This window comes from Rhinatrema bivittatum, chromosome 14 (genome assembly GCF_901001135.1).
Source record: "Rhinatrema bivittatum chromosome 14, aRhiBiv1.1, whole genome shotgun sequence".
NCBI lineage: Eukaryota > Metazoa > Chordata > Amphibia > Gymnophiona > Rhinatrematidae > Rhinatrema > Rhinatrema bivittatum.
The window spans coordinates 9,213,811-9,230,807 of NC_042628.1; the positions used below are offsets into that span (position 1 = coordinate 9,213,811).

Sequence of the window (16,997 nt, forward strand, 5' to 3'; positions counted from 1 at the left end):
TTCCTCATTTTGTAACAAACACCCCCCCCCCTCAAATCTCATCTAGCTCGGCCATTACAGTGATGGTCCTCGGCCAGGGGCCACAGGGCACAACTCCCTCTAGAGGCCCCGTATGAGTCTGGTCAGCGAGTGTCGCCACTGAGCTATGGCTGGTACCCTCTCTCTCGCTTCTGCCCAGCTGCCCTCCACCGCATCCCCCCAGACCCAGTCAGCCGAAGACCCACCGGGATCGCTCCTGTCCCATTCCAACACTCATGAATGTACCTAGAGATCAGCCGTGTGGCCCACCCCATTCCAACAGCCACGAATGTACCTAGAGATCAGCCGTGTGGCCCACCCCATTCCAACACCCACGAATGTAGCTAGAGATCAGCCGTGTGGCCCACCCCATTCCAACACCCACGAATGTAGCTAGAGATCAGCCGTATGGCCCACCCCATTCCAACATCCACGAATGTAGCTAGAGATCAGCCGTGTGGCCCACCCCATTCCAACACCCACGAATGTACCTAGAGATCAGCCGTGTGGCCCACCCCATTCCAACACCCACGAATGTACCTAGTGGTCAGCCGTGTGGCCCACCCCATTCCAACACCCACGAATGTACCTAGTGATCAGCCGTGTGGCCCACCCCATTCCAACACCCACGAATGTACCTAGAGGTCAGCCGGGTGGCCCACCCCAATCCAACACCCAAGAATGTACCTAGAGGTCAGCCGGGTGGCCCACCCCATTCCAACACCCACGAATGTACCTAGAGATCAGCCGGGTGGCCCACCCCATTCCAACACCCACGAATGTACCTAGAGATCAGCCGGGTGGCCCACCCCATTCCAACACCCACGAATGTACCTAGAGATCAGCCGGGTGGCCCACCCCATTCCAACACCCACGAATGTACCTAGAGATCAGCCGTGTGGCCCACCCCATTCCAACATCCACGAATGTACCTAGAGATCAGCCGTGTGGCCCACCCCATTCCAACACCCACGAATGTACCTAGAGATCAGCCGTGTGGCCCACCCCATTCCAACACCCACGAATGTACCTAGAGATCAGCCGTGTGGCCCACCCCATTCCAACACCCACGAATGTACCTAGAGATCAGCCGTGTGGCCCACCCCATTCCAACACCCACGAATGTACCTAGAGATCAGCCGTGTGGCCCACCCCATTCCAACACCCACGAATGTACCTAGAGATCAGCCGTGTGGCCCACCCCATTCCAACACCCACGAATGTACCTAGAGATCAGCCGTGTGGCCCACTCCATTCCAACACCCACGAATGTACCTAGAGATCAGCCGTGTGGCCCACCCCATTCCAACAGCCACGAATGTACCTAGAGATCAGCCCTGTGGACCACCCCATTCCAACAGCCACGAATGTACCTAGAGATCAGCCGTGTGGCTCACCCCATTCCAACAGCCACAAATGTACCTAGAGATCAGCCCACGTGTGGCCCACCCCATTCCAACAGCCACGAATGTACCTGACTACAGGAGTTTTAAAAAAAGCACTAAAAACTTGCCTTTTTGAGCGAGCTTTTGCAGGCAATTTTTGAGCTATTATTAATTTGATTTTTAAGTTTTATTTTCATGATTGTTTTAGTCATTTTAGCTGTTTAATAAGTTGTATTTGTTTTTATGAGTTTATACTTTTCCCAGTGTTAGTGTTATTTACCTTTGATATTTGAATATGTGAATGTCAAACAGTTCTAAACATATTTTGTACACCGTTGTGATGTGATTGCGAATGACGGTATAGAAAAGCTTTTAAATAAATAAATAAATAAATAAATAAATCGGGGCAGAAAGGTGGCTGGGGGAGGATGTCGTGAGCAGGGAGAAAGGGCCCAGATAAACTGTCACCTGGCTAATGAAGAAGGTGGTGGGTAAAAAGGAAAGCAGCAGACTTCCCGTGAAAGGGGGGCAGGCACGGGGGGGGGGGGGGCATCTGGGGTGCGATTCCAATTGAAACGGGCCAAGCCGAGCCTCGGCAGAAGGCGCAGGAAATGTTACCAAGCCGGACCTGACAATTTTTATAATTCTCACCGAAAGGGCAACTCCAAAACGGCAGCGGGAAGGAATTTGAAAATTGTTGAAAAGAGCTTTGCAGTTGTTGTGGTGTGAGGGATTTTATAAATTGGGGGGGGGGGGGGGGAGAGATTATGAATGCAGCTAAGATTGCTGCGGGGAGCCCCGGCTGTATTAGAGTTACCCATTTTTTGGGGGGGAAGCCAGGGCTCTACCACTGGCGCAACATAGAAACATAGAAATGACGGCAGAAGAAGACCAAACGGCCCATCCAGTCTGCCCAGCAAGCTTCACACATTTGTCCTCTCATACTTATCTGTTTCTCTTAGCTCTTGGTTCTATTTCCCTTCCACCCCCACCATTAATGTAGAGAGCAGTGATGGAGCTGCATCCAAGTGAAATATCAAGCTTGATTAGTTAGAGGTAGTAGGGGTAGTAACCGCCGCAATAAGCAAGCTACTCCCATGCTTATTTGTTTTACCCAGACTATGTTTTACAGCCCTTATTGGTTGGTTTTCTTCTCCCCTGCCGTTGAAGCAGGGAGCTATGCTGGATATGCTTGAAGTATCAGTTTATTCTTCTCCCATGCCGTTGAAGCAGAGAGCCATGCTGGATGTGCATCGAAAGTGAAGTATCAGGCACATTTGGTTTGGGGTAGTAACCGCCGTAACAAGCCAGCTACTCCCCGCTTTGTGAGTGCGAACCCTCTTTTCTTCTCCCCTGCCGTTGAAGCAGAGAGCTCTGCTGTATATGCATTGAAAGTGAAGTATCAGGCTTCACATTCGGGGCAACCGCCCCAAATGTGACAGCGCGTGACCTGCAAATATCTTATCCATCAATCCTCCTGCTGGACGTGCTTCTAATGTCCAGAGGCCGAAGTGATCGGCAGCCCCAAGGGAAGGGAACGGAGACCCGTGTCAGCTCCGTTCATTTCATTCTACGATTACTTTTAAACCTCTATAAATGGGGGGCGAGGAGAGCGGGAACGCTAAACGAAACAAGCCATGCACGACATTCGCCGGTCCAGCTTAGCGGTCTTTCACGTTCAATCCTTTTATCTAACAAATCTCATTCTGCACCCCCCTCCACCCCAGTTGGGTCTGCTTCCTTGCCCTGCCTTCTTCCAAGGGGTTGGGCCTCCCGGCTCATACAGGGAGCCGCTTGTTAAGGCAGGCGGTGACCAGAACCCCTGCCAGGCAGCATTAAGTGTAATTTACTGAGGGAGAAGCGAGAGAGGCTGCAGACAAGGCCTGAATTCTAACGGGTCCCCGGGTTCGTTGCTAGGCAGCGGAGCTGGACTGGACGCAGGGAGCAGGCGTGTCCCCCCCCCATCCCCCTGCTGCACACGTAGATGTATTTTTAAGCTCTCTCTCGTGTTGCCAAGCCCTTCCAGTAATAACATTAGCTTGCTTTACACCGAGCCGGGAACGTTTTTGAATTTACAGGTCTTTTCAGGAAGAAGAAAGCGGGCTTTAAGGTGACTAATCTGTAGTATTTGGACAGCAAAATACAAGCATTTAGGACTAGGCCTCGTTGCCAAGGGAATGGGGGCCCCGAGCCTTTCCACTGTGCATAATGGATTAGATTTCTGTATGCACCCGACGTGCCATGCACTGTATGGACAAAATGGGCATTCTCTGATCGGGACAATAAGTGGTTTGTACTGAAAGTGAATCATCTTATTAAAAAAAAAAATAAAAAAAAGTGTGTCAGCAGGACAGGGGTTTCTAAAATAAAATAGGACTATAAATACTGCTTTTAATTGATGGCAGTTTAAATAATGAATTGGTAATAACAGCACTGAAAAAGAATTGCTGTGCGCACGCTGAGCGTTTCGGGTTATGTTTTAGAGGAGGACCGGAGAGATGTTTTAGACTTGAGGGCCTGCTTTACTATATTTTCCCATTGGGGGGGGGGGGGAAATCGGGCCCTGAGCCAGATGTTTCTCCGCGTTTTCAGCGTTATCTGTAAATCGAAGTCCTGACGGGAGAGAGCAGAGGGTTCTGAGTTGAGGTTGCGAACGAGATCCGTGCAGGGGGACGGGCTGAGCCCCCAATTTTTATTTACCTTCTTGAAACGAGGCAGGGGCACCTCGACTCCATTAAGTGCCCTGCACGCCCATCCCAAGACAGACTCAATCGGTCCTTTTTTGTCACAGAATTTGGTGGCGCCGCCGTTTTTTGAAGGGAAGGGGAGAGAAATGGAATCGGCGCGGGCCTAGTTATGTCGGGCGACGCGCAGAGCGCGGACACTTTTTGGCGGCGTTCTGCCTAATCGCGGCACATTCTCGGCTCCCGTGTCCTGCTTGCCTTTACTACAGCCCACCTCTGTTTGGACCGTATTAATTGTGTACCCTGTAGGACCAGAGCAACGCAATTAGGCAGTCTAGGCTAATTTTGTTTTGCTATTTTCTAAGTTTTTTGTTTTTTTTTTTAATTAGTTTCCGTTGCTCAGCCCAAGTGACCTTTTGTAACATAGTGTGGTGCTGGCGACGCGTGTTACGATGTCTCTTTGAATGGTTAATATCCACCCCAGAGTACAATTTACAAACCTACCTTCCTGGTGCCTGATAGGAACCACTGCCTCCCTCCCTTCCAGAAAGAGTGCCTGGTCCCCTGGCTGCCTGCCATGGCCTTTTCCCTGAGAGAAGTCAGCCAGGATATCGGGGACACACTGAAAATTACAGAGGTGGCAACTTTCTTAATGAAAGTTGTTTTTTGTCTCTGATGGTATGCAGGAAAAAAAAAAAAAAAGATCTCTGCATCCGAGTGCTTCAGCACAGTCCACTTTTTGGCTGGCAACGGAGAGCTGAATATTTCATTATTTTTTTTTAATCCTGTTTTAAAGGATTTCTGTAGAGTTTGTTATCCAGAGTTGTCATGATCTGTTGCATGTTAGTAATCCAACAACACTCACAGCCACTTCTGGGGTGGATGGGTCTCGCTGTGCAAATTTGGCTCCTGGCCTGCATGGATTTATTTATTTATTTACTGTGGCCCCCCCCATGTCATCTGGACAGACTGGTTTTATCTCCATTGCACTCATCAACTGGTAGCTCTGCTTTTCTCAGAGAAAGTCCACAGATGCTCTAGGGTAAGACCAGGATTGAATCTGCCTATCCTGTGACGACACAGAATCAACTGGTAACATGCTTTCTCTGTGTGAGGACTCCAGCAAATCTGGCAAAGCCATTTGGTGGTTTGGCATGTGCCAGAAGATCTCAGAGTTGTCTACTGGCTCGTTTGGTAATAGGTGTCATCCCTTGGTGTTAACCTTGTGACATTTCCCATAAAACCCAGACGTGTGATGTCGCTGCATGACATTTTAAAGCACCAGGTTACTAGATGACAGCAAATAAAAACCGATTGGCCCATTGGTCAGACCAGTTGTCCACATATTGCATCAATTAGTTTGGATGGCCACTGAAACTCCTTAAGCATGGACTCTCTCTGGGTAAATTGCTTTCCGTACCTCTGCTTACTCATGCCTGACACCTGGTTAGTTGATGCTAAGGGTAGATATTCAAAAGCCATTTAGATGGATTAACTGGAAAGTTATCCGCAGAATTTGGAGACATATCCAGAATATACCCGGGTATATTTGGTGGTGCTGCAGTTAAGTTAGCAAGATAGGTGTGTCCGGCTAACTTAATCTAGCCACTCAGTGGCTGAATATGGGCTCCTAAATGTTTAGTAGATTGACACACTGCCCAGGATAGGAGGGGAGGAGGTGTATAACACTAAAATAATATTGACATTGCACACTTCTCAACTTTACACTTAAAAATAAATTGACATTGTCCTGTGTACTGCCAGATCTGGGTTTGATTCAGGAGGGAGGGGGAGGGGGGCAGTGGGAGAAGGAGTCTTGGTCATTATGCAACTGGGACACCTAGTGGCCATTCTTAGGATGCACTTTAGCCGAGTTCCATAAGAAGCCTTGGCCAGTGGACTTTGTCTGAGGACTCTCACTGCGATGGCTGGGCTTGGTGAGGGGATGGAATAAACAGGGGGAAACAAAACAGAGAGGAACGTGTGATGGCAAAATTAAAGCTGTTTCCAGTTAGCAAAGATTGTCTTATAGTTCTGCAAAATAGCCATTTATTCATAAAGCTTCCAGTCCTGGGTTATTGTGCATGAAGGGTAATGCCACCATAGCTCAACAGGGACCAGTTTAGATTTGAGCGGGATGCCCAAAGGAGCAGGAGACATGAACCGGGCAAAACAAAGCAAAGGAACATTTTATTATTTTACGCGCTGTGCACGGGGACATTCTGCCCGGTGGGCAAAGCATTTTACTGCTTGCTAGTGCTCCATTCGGAGGGGCCGAAGATCCAGGCCAGAGCTAAGTCCTGTGCTCTCCGTTTCTTTGACCAGGAAGCTTTGCCGCTCTGGGTTTGTGTGTGTTTTTGGTTTTAGGGCTGCTGAGATTTTTCCAATATTCCCGTTTTTTTTTTTTTTTTAAAGTGAAGCAGAAAGCAGGAACATGCCAAGCAGTAAAGCCCAGCAGCCGAGGGAGTTTGTGCGTTAGCCAACTGGATGGCTCTGGATCAAAAGTGAAAGTTCCCGGGTGGGGGGGGGGGGGGGCGGGAAGAAGAGCTCTGAGATGCAGGGCCTACCTCGATGGCTTGGATCTGCTCCTCTTACTTAAAGGGAAAGAATGGACCTTGCATCCTGCTTCCGTTTTTCTTTTTGGATCACATCCAGCATGGCTGGGGGGGAGGGAGGGGGAGGGAAGCTGAAGGAAGGGTGTGAAAGGGGAAAGCAGATGACGCCGTGTCTTGTGCTCAGAGTTCCTGGCTTTACCCGTTGCCCAGGGCCGGTGCTTCCATTAATGAGTCTCAAGATTCGGGGGCTGGCAAAATGCTGTCAGCATGAGGTCCAGAGGGGCAACTGTACCAGAGCCAAAACGGGCCGGAGAAGGGAATACTGTGCTGGGTCCACTGCCGAGTTGGGGGAGGGGCGGAGGACCAAAGGTTTGCCCAGGGCTCCAGATGTGCTTGCATGGGCCCTGTCCGTGCCCTCCTATGATTCAGCGGCTGCTTAATACCAATGTGCCCAGTGTATCTCCAGTCAGGTCTGACAGCTGGACTCAGACTTAGTTATTAAAAATAAGGGGAAGAGGAACTCCTTAATCCTGAAAGTGCAGATTTCCTGGACCAGGAAAACGCGCAGCTCCATCTGTAACCCGCATCCAAATTAATGGCAGGAAGACATTTTTACACATGGATTTGTTGAAGCTTCATTTTTAAGTGCTTTTCTTTTTTTTTCTTTTTACAGTAAATGGAGAACGCCTTAACACTAATTTCCATCTGTGTCCTTTCTTAACTTAACACGCACAATTTACCAGTAAAATTACCCGAAATCTGTGTGGTCCACTGTCTTTCGTGGCTTGCAGTGAAGGAGGCAGACAGCTGGTTTCTCCTGCAAAGTGCCCAGTGTCTTCCCTGCCGCTGTGCCCTCCCTCCCAGAGGAGTCCGTGGAGGCAGTGAGGGGGACTGGGAGAAGGAATTGTTCGCATGCACACGCACACACATATATTCTGGAAGTTTTGTGTATCTTTCTGATTTTGTTAAACACACACACACACTCTCACACTCAAATACTCTCTCACACACACACACACACTCTCACACACACACACACACACACTGGAAATTTATTTAATGGTGCCATGGGAGGCTGCCTGTTCAGGAATGTACTGATAACTAGTTCTTTTTTTTTTTTTTAATCTCAAAATGTTAGTGATAGATAAAAAAATATATATATTGGGCTGCATGGCATAAAAATGTTATTGCAGTGAATATCACTGATTTTACAGGAGGTGGTGCGAGGGTGGTGATATTTTCTATTGTTATTCCCAAAGCCAAGAGTAGTGTGAATGGTGCATATTATTCTTTTGCTTTCTCTTGAAGGATCTGGCCGCTCAGAGGATGACTGTGGAGATGACAGGACCCGTCACCGGGATGATCGCCTCCTGGCAGGGCGATTGGATCGGGACCAGGAGAAATTACTCAGGTATGTGCTGGTAATGCAGCACCTTGGTATGACCATCTAACATCTTTCTCTGCACATATCTTGGGTGTTCTGTCAATTTTTATTTCTGGAGAAAACTTGGAGGGGGGGGGGGGGCAGGGCTTCAGGATCCTTTACTGGGTGGCACCATGAATTTAAAACAGTTTTGCTTTTAGATCAAGGATGTGGCATGGGGTTCAGACGGAAGGAAGGGTTTTTGGTTTTGTTTTTTTAATTTTGTCCCATTTTGTGTGCAGAAGTTACACAAAGCAGCTGCAGAGATGCTCTCTAGCTTGTAAAAGTTAAAATGCTTTCCTTGCTACTCCATTAAGAATTACTTGGGTAAAACTGCTCGAAAATTATCCGTCCTTGTGGTGTCCTTGATTTTTTTTTTTTTCTGAACTAAATCAAAAGATGATTCTGATACTATGCCATGCTCAGCTGTCTGGTTTGGTGTTAAAGGGGTGTGTGTGTGTGTGTGTGTGTGTGTGTGTGTATATATGAGAGGGGGGTGTGTGTGTGTGTGTATGAGAGGGTGTGTGTGTTTGTGTATATGAGAGGGGGTGTGTGTGTGCATATGAGAGGGTGTGTGTGTATATGAGAGGGGGTGTGTGTGTTGATGGCTTACGTGAAAAGGAAACTGAGATCACAGCTGAGTATTTTGAGGGCGGCTTCCAAAACTATTTCCATGGGTAAAAAAAAACCATAAACCAAACATTTTATTCATGGAAATGGGGAGGGCTTTGAAAATTGCCCGTGCTCAATGTGGGCAGAATTAACAGGTAATTTTTGTCTGCGTGGTTGAGAGATATTCCCGGGGGTGGGGCCAGGGCGGGGGCTATGAAACAGTGTGCGTATTTTGTATAATTAAAACTGCGCATGGGGGGGTTTACGATGGAAATATTTCCCACAGAGAAATCGGGTTCAGATTTCTCTCTTTCTGGGGGCGAGGTCAGTAATGAAAGCAAAACTGCCCCGCATAGTTTGGCATTGGTTATTGGTTTGCACCAATGCCAGCAGTTTGATTATTGCCCCTATAAATCTATCTCATTGTGGTTGGGGGGGGGGGGGGCGTTTGTTTGTTTGTTTTGCACGATAGTGTTGTGGACGCTGAACCTTCTAGAAAAATATCATCTCTTGAGCTTCCTCGGCTTCTCCTCCTTCTTGACCAGAGAAAGCAAGGAACTGGCTGACTTCACTCGGATTCATCAGGCTGGCTGTGCCACGAACGGCTTGAATTCCAACTTGATGGTGACGGGCGGGCCAGCCATGACCGGCTCGGGACGTTGGCCTGCTGATCCAGCCTCACACCTGGCAACACACCCTTGGCTTCCCAGGACTGTTAGCCCTTCCATGTGGCTAGCCAGCCATCCCTACGGTATGTGCACTGGCAAACTGGCCCCAAGTTTTTTGTTTTGTTTTTTTTTCTTTTTCAAGTGCCTTTTAATAGCAGTCAGGAAACCATACCCGAAGGTACTGTGACAGGGAGATCCTTTAGCATCTCAGGAATGGCAGTGAAGAGTGGGTATTTTTAGCTGGAACGGTGAGCTCCCGTGCTTTGTGCTGCCTTGATTCAGCCGCGGCTGTGACGTCACAGTGATTTCCCTGGCAACAAATGATGTGGCAGGCAGAAGGCTCTGTGCCTGGGCATGGACAGGCAGAAAGAGAAGCAGAATTGTTGTTGTTGTTGTTGTTGTTGTTCAGGCTCGAATGCGGTAGCACCTGACGCCGCAGTTACCCCGGGCAGCCAGAAGGGGGCTGTGCGCATTCCCGCGAGGTACAGAGTTATGAAAAGGTTGGTCTGTTCTCACACACTCTGTGCTGCCAGAAGCCAGAGAACGAGGTGGAGACCTGCGCAGGCTTGTGCCGTGTTAATAATCCCTGGCCAGAGAGAAGGGCGGGGGCAGGGAGGAAAAATCAGTATTGAGACGGGAAGAATATTTGTGTTCGTTTTGGGGGAGCCTGCATTCATTTTAGACCCGAGCACCTGCTTTCTCCCTATGGGCACTGATGATAACGTTATGTAAACTGGGTCTCTCCCAGGGTCCTGACAAATCCCACTTCTAATTCTTATCTCTGTGTGCTTTCTCGTGTCCTTTCTTTTCCCTGCTTCTCCCCGGAGGGTGACGGGCGTGGACAAATAACTAAAAGTATCAGCGTGCATTGGGATGCAAACTGACTTTGAGGAAGACGTCCCAGTGATTTGCAGTCAGATTGGCAATCCCTGTCTTACTCCTAACCCCTCCCCCGCTGGCTTCTCCCTTCCCCCTAGATGCTTGCATCCAGCTCTCCAGTAACTTTCAAAATGGCAAGCGTGACCGAGCGCCCGCTCTCCCTACGCCCGCCGATCCACCTCTCCCGTGCGCCCAATTTAACATTTAAATGGGCTGCCGCGGTAAAAGGCAGGCGCTAGGGGACATTGTGCGCCTCCGTGGCAGCGGGCACCCAGGAGGGGTGGCTGACCTTGCGGGTTAGGAAAACGGACGCTCGTTAATCGAGCCTCCCTTCTAACCTGACCGCCGGCAACCTTTTAAAAACATTTTTTTTCCCTTGCTCCTTTTTTTTCAGTTCCTCCGACTTAATACCGTCACGATATTAAGTCAGAGGAACCGAAAAAGGAACAGGAAAGCAGTATTTTCCTCTTTTCTGTCAGCTTTAGGGGGCTCCTCCAGAATGAATGCGCTGCTCCGGGGCAGGAGATAATATCTGAGGGTGAAAATGTGCGCGTCAGGCGCTCAATTTTTTTTTTTTGCCTTGCGGGGTAATAGCCTCATCGACATGAATTTACACGGGATGATCATTATTAGCTTTGCGCTAGTTAGGATGCGCGTCCGTGTGCGCCCTGTTCCCGGCACGCGCATGTGGACGCACCGATTTTATAAAATCAGCTATCCGCGTGCGCATGCTATAGCCCGATTTTATGTCGGCATACGCGTATGCGTGCAAGAGCCATCTCGCGCGCACAGGAGGGGGAAATTCTGTTAGACGCGCATGGTGACGCAGTTGGGCCTTTCCCCAGTTCCCTCCCAGCCCGCTCCAATAAAGGAGGGAACTTGCTAAAAACCCTACATACCCCTCTCCTCCCCGACCCCTAAAACCCACCTACCTACCCCTTTTTTTCATTTTGCAACTTAAAGTTGCGCGTGCCAGCGCTATTAGGCGCTGTCCCGGTCTGCGCCCGCCCCCTTTTAAAAAAACAAACAAACAAACAAACACTGTTGTGCGTGTACTGGGAGCTACGCGCATGGCCACAAGCGTTTGAAAATGCGTGCAGCCCGGCCGCTTACATATCTCCCCCGTTTCGGCGTGTGCTGGGCTTTAAAACAAATGAACCCGTTATTGCATGAGGGGTTTCGGACGCGCGTGTAAAGTCGTGCACTCGGCCGAGCGCTCCATCAGATCCATATCCAACTCCAAACAATTCAAAAAATCATTAAAAACACATTTATTTCAAATTGCATTTCATATTCCACCCACCAAATAATGCATCATATTCCCAGCTTTGGCACCTGATCTCGATTCTTTCACTTGTTTACTGATTTGTTTAAATTACCTATTTTATTTTAATTTTTAAGTAATCCTTACCTTTAGTTTTATTAGTTTTTATCTTTATTTTTATTTTGATATTTGTAAACCGTTTTTTTGATTAAACACTGTTTGTAAAGACGGTATAGAAATATTTTTAAATAAATAAATAAATAAATAAATAAAACTGCATCGGCCCGTTTGCTTTTACTAAGAGTCTAGCCAGAGGCTGCACAGAAAGAAATGTGTCCCAGTTCCCCCTTGGTAACTCGAGTGCTGGTGTTTCTCCTCCTAGGCTTGGGTCATCCTTCCTTGCATCAAGGGATGACCCCAGGATTCCCTCCTGGCATGACGAGCTCGCTCCCTTCAGCCTATCAACTCGCTAGAGACCCTCAGTCTGGGCAGCTCATAGTGATCCCCAGCGAACACCTGCCACACTTTAGTAAGTATGGGAGTCAGCTCTAAACAGGGGGAGGGCACTCTCTTATAATCTATAGCTCTTTATTTCTCTAGCAGTGGAATGCGTGTGTGTCTTTCACAAGGCAGGAGCTTTAACCATAGACAGGGTGAGCTCTTTTCAGACGGTTGTCACGTGGTGGAGGAGAAGCCCGGAGGTTGGAGCAGTGGGCTGAGAGCCAGGGTTCAGATCCCACTGCTCCTCCTCGTGACCTTACCCTCCACTGCCTCAGGTACCGGCTTAGACTGTGAGCCCTCTGGGGGCCTGGAAATTCATACTGCACCTGAATTATAACTCGCCTTCAGCTCAAGGTTGGAAAGGTGAGCAATTTAATCTTCCAGTCAGAGGCCAAAGCGAGTGGGGACTGGTAAGTTTGCAGAGAGAGATAAAATCTTACATGAAGTAACTCCATATGCTTCGACTGAGAAAAGGGTCACCTTAACCTACAGGAAATATAATTTGAAATGAAAATGCATTAAAAAAAAAAGGGTGCGGATGGTGGGGAAGGATCATCATGGATGTGAGGTGTTGGCTTGATCCTGCTTTGGAAACCCGAGTGCCGCTTCATTGGAAGAGGCGTGTTCTGGGCTCTCTGTGTTACTGAGATGCACATAAAAGGGCACATTGTCCTTCTGAATCTGGGTAAAAGCAAGACACTCAAGACAAACTGCTGCCTGAGGCGAGGGCTGAGATGGCACCCACCCCCTCTCCAAGCACAACGCAGGTCAAATCACCAAGATGGCCCTGGGAAGGGAGGGTAAGGGTCCCCTTGGAGTTTGTCCCTTTCGATGACGGGAAATGCTGTGGAAGTGGTCAGGCAGAGGTCAGAGTTCCCAGATAAGAGTGTCAGTGATAGGGTTCCCAGCTTCCTAGAAATATTATAATCTGCTTCCCAACCTACCCTAGCGTTTGCAACCTGGAATGCGGGAGCTGAGTGACTGGCGAAGTCTCTCTGTACTGTGCTCTCTCAGGGCACGTGACTGGCGAGTCTCTCTGCACTGCGCACTCTCAGGGTGCATGACTGGAGAGTCTCTGTACTGCGCACTCTCAGGGCGTGTGAATAGTGAGTCTCTCTGCACTGCACTCTCTCAGGGCGCGTGACTGGCGAGTCTCTCTGCACTGCGCACTCTCTCAGGGTGAGTGAATGGCGAGTCTCTCTGCACTGCGCACTCTCTCAGGGCTAGTGAATGGCGAGTCTCTCTGTAAAAACTATTCAAAGTATAGATTTTACAGAGAAATGTCCCAGGTCACTTCTCTTTGGAGATTCACTACCACATATGACAGGAGTTGGGTGGCACCTTGTGGGCCAACCAATTTATTGAAGCATGAGCTTTCCAGGACAGAGTCTCCTTCGTCAGATGCCTGACGTGATGTACAGAAGATGGGTACAAGGCAGGATAAAAGTAATCACATAGGGGCAGATTTTAAAAAAGTACGCGCGCGTGTACTTTTGTTCGCGCAACCGGCGCAAACAAAAGTACGCCGGATTTTAAAAGATTAAAATCCAGGGTCGGTGCGTGCAAGGCTGCGCAAAATCAGCAGCCTGTGCGCGCCAAGCCGCGCAGCCTGCCTCCGTTCCCTCCGAGGCCGTTCCGAAATCGGAGCGGCCTCAGAGGAAACTTTCTTTCCGGCGCCCCCTAACTAACCCACCCCCCAGCCCTAACTAATTCCCCCCCCAACCCTTATTTCAAAACTTACGCCTGCCCAAGGCAGGCGTAACTTGCGTGCGCCGACACGCCATGTTCCGGTCCGGGGGCTGGTCCGGAGGCCGCATCCACAACCCCCTATGATGCGCCGGCCATGACACGCCCCCGACACGCCCCCCCCCCCCCCCAGGAAAGCCCCGGGACTTACGCGCGTCCTGGGGCTTGCGCGCGCCGCCGAGCCTATGCAACATAGGCTCAACGCGCGCAGGGGGTGGAAGGGCAGCTCTTCGGGGTTTATGCGTGTATCTTACACGCGTACCCCTTTGAAAATCTGCCCCCATAGGGTCCCGGAAAATAAATGATCCCTGGTATGAATTTTCCTTTTCTTTTTTTTTTTGTTCTTAGCTGAATTGATGGAGCGGGCACCCCCTATTTGGCCTGCTATGTATTCGCCAACAAGAAGTTCCCTGCAGCATGCTCACCAGCTCCAGCTATTGTCTCACCAGCAGTTGTTGCGGCAACACGAGTTGTACATGCTCCAGCAGCAGGCAGTGCACGCCATGGAGTTGCAGAGGAGCGCCCAGCTGGTGGTGAGTAGGATGGATGGGAAAGAGCCAGAGTCTTCATCTCGTCCCGGCCAATTCACTGATCCTTAATGTTGGCGGTCTCTCTTTCCAGAATAGAGGCACTAGAGATTAACCCCAGCTAGATTCTGTGCAAGACATAAATATGTTCAGCAAAGAAATCCCACCTCCTCCATTATCAAGTGCCATCTTCGGTACGAAGGCTGGCAAACCACGGAGCGCCTGGGCTCTCTAAGGATGTGCTTTCATTTCTACATCAATAATAGAAAACCCGCGTTTTATTTCGTTTTACAAAAAACGAAACTCCATTCCGCCCGCTGAAATTCAGGATGTTTTTTCATTGACTCTTGTTTTGGAAAGTCAAAAACAAAACAAAACAATAAGAGAGCTGCCAAAACATTAAAATGACCCCCTGCTGGCCTTCCCTGTAAGCCACCCATCCCATGGGAGGTAACTTGCCAGATAGGAGCAGGAGTGCTCTCCTTCCCTGCCGGATTCTGGTTCCAAAATGACACCAGCGGGCCATGAGGATTGTAAGGGACTCTCCCTGCCCCTTTGTACCTGGCAACTTCACACAGACCTCAGAAGGACGTAAAGATTCCTCTTGCAAGAGTTGGGGGGGGGGGGGGAAATTAATTTTAATGTTTTGGCACTAGGGGGGAGCAGTTGCTTTTTGCTTGTTTCAGATTTGTTTGTTTATTTTGGTTAAACAACAAAAACTTTGCCTGCTCTGAGGTTTGCTCCTCATTTCATGCATGTTTCCAGATCTTGACCATTTTTAATCGATTTACTCCCATATAAATATAGTGGAATGATGAGTTGTGGCCAGAAAAGGGGCCAGGGGGGTGATAGCGTGCAGCTGGCCGCATTGCAGTGGTGCGTTTTCGCCTGCCGCGGTTGCAGCCACGCCGCACTCTATCGCCCCCCCTTAGCACCACTGAAAAAGGCGGTGTTATTTCCGGCACTACTGCCGGCGTTAATGTCTAAAACGTTATTGCCCGCAGAAAAGTTTTTTTACCCCACCCCTTTCCCTAATTTAAATATCACCGTTGCGACGCAGTAAAGCCACATCGCAATTTGATGAATGACCCCCCTAAATTAGCTAATTTGGCACCAGAACCCGGAGGTGATTTTCAAAAGGATTTCTATGCGTAACGCTGGGATTTACACGTGCAAATGCATTTTTGGAGATTGCTATTTTTAGGCGTGGAGCTCCTTTGAAAATTCACTCCATAGGGATGAATTGTCAAAATGCCCTCTGGGGATAGGGAAATACGTACAGGACCTGAATGTAATCCGCTTTGAAAGTCCCTGAAAAGCGAAAGAAACCAAACGGCATTTTTTACGCAGGTAAATGCACTTTTGAAAATTGCCACTTTTGCACGTTGTCCCAGAGCACAAGTGATGTGTTGCTCGCTGGAAGGATATAAGTACTGGCAGCGCAGCCATAAAACATACCTGTACTTTTTAAAAAGATGGATGAAGCTATGTCCCGTCAAATCTGGAAGGTGGATCTCACTCAGTGTAGAAGTTATCTGTCTGATATCATTTTTTTTCTTTACTTCATGAAACAGGAGCGGTTAAAAGTGAACGAAGCCCGGGCGGAGGCTGAAGACAAAGCTTCTAAAAGAAGTTTGGACAATGCTAAGCAAAGCTTGTCATCCTCTGGGGTGCAAAGAAAGTCACACGCGGTCTCTCCGGCTGCCACAACATCCTACAGCAAGGCTCTGACCCCTTCTCCTCTGTCTCCCACCTCCTCACCTGTGCCTGCCCTCAAAGCAGAGGTGGTCCATAAACTGGAGGAGCCCCCCACACAGCGGGCGTATGCCTACGCAGCAACCCCCAGCACCCACCCCTCCAGCCCACATCCTCCTGCTCCTGTCATGCCAGCAAAGGAAGAAGTTCCCGAGGATGTGGTGAAAAAAGATGTGGAAGTGCGAAAGGACGCTTCCACTCCGTTACAGGCTTTGTACCCAGGTGAAAATGCTTTTATGTCCATAGCAAAGATCTCTGGAGTACTCTCTTGTATATATATATATTTTTTTTTACGTCCTTTCTGTTTGCTTCTCTCGTTTCAATATATCTTGGCCAAATCCATGCAATGAAGAAATTCCTAGGCTAATGCAGAGTTTAAGATGCATGAGGGCATTATCAACTAGAGATGTGAAACTAATCTTGAGGCTGATTTTAAAAAGGATTTACAAGCATGGGGGGAAGGGTTTGCAAATAAAGAGGTGGAGGAGGGTGTGGAATTGGAGTGAGGAAAGTGCGCATGTAAATAAAAATGCACAGTGATACTGCGGCTCCCAAGCACCGTAACTTTCTGTGTGTGTCGGAGCTCATTAGGCGCACACCTGCAAATATTCAAAGCAGATTTAAGCGTATCAATCCACTATGAAACTTCTGGCTGAAGTCTGCAGGGAAGTGAAAAGCAGCTGCAGACTTCATTCTGGGCGGGCCATTTGACAGTGACTCTCCCCCACGTCACAACGTGACCCAGATGGATTTCAGCCTGGTTCGGGCTTGTTGGGGAAAATCGGATTTTTCAGCAGAACCACTGGGAAAATGCCTGTAACCCCTGCGTTGGTAGAACCCGGATAACAGTTCCAGAGGCCACATCTCAAATTTCAGTTTTAAGTGGAACACCGTGGTTATGCCATAAAATGTAATTTCCAGAGTTTCAAGACCCCTCACATTGCTCTTTTAAGTTCTCACTTGTAAGTCTTGGTACACGG

At 48.8% G+C, this 16,997-nt stretch overlaps 1 protein-coding gene across 7 annotated transcripts in view; it reads left to right on the forward strand.

Annotated features, from left to right (window-relative positions):
• Positions 1–16,997, forward strand: part of TNRC18 (trinucleotide repeat containing 18) — a 117,587-nt gene that overhangs the window by 38,825 nt on the left and 61,765 nt on the right. For all 7 annotated transcript variants that reach the window (XM_029576510.1, XM_029576507.1, XM_029576511.1 and 4 more), the window contains 5 exons: positions 7,951–8,053; positions 9,223–9,428; positions 11,871–12,017; positions 14,084–14,268; positions 15,837–16,239. In XM_029576510.1, coding sequence (XP_029432370.1) covers positions 7,951–8,053; positions 9,223–9,428; positions 11,871–12,017; positions 14,084–14,268; positions 15,837–16,239 — 1,044 coding nt within the window. The remainder of the gene's footprint in view (positions 1–7,950; positions 8,054–9,222; positions 9,429–11,870; positions 12,018–14,083; positions 14,269–15,836; positions 16,240–16,997) is intronic.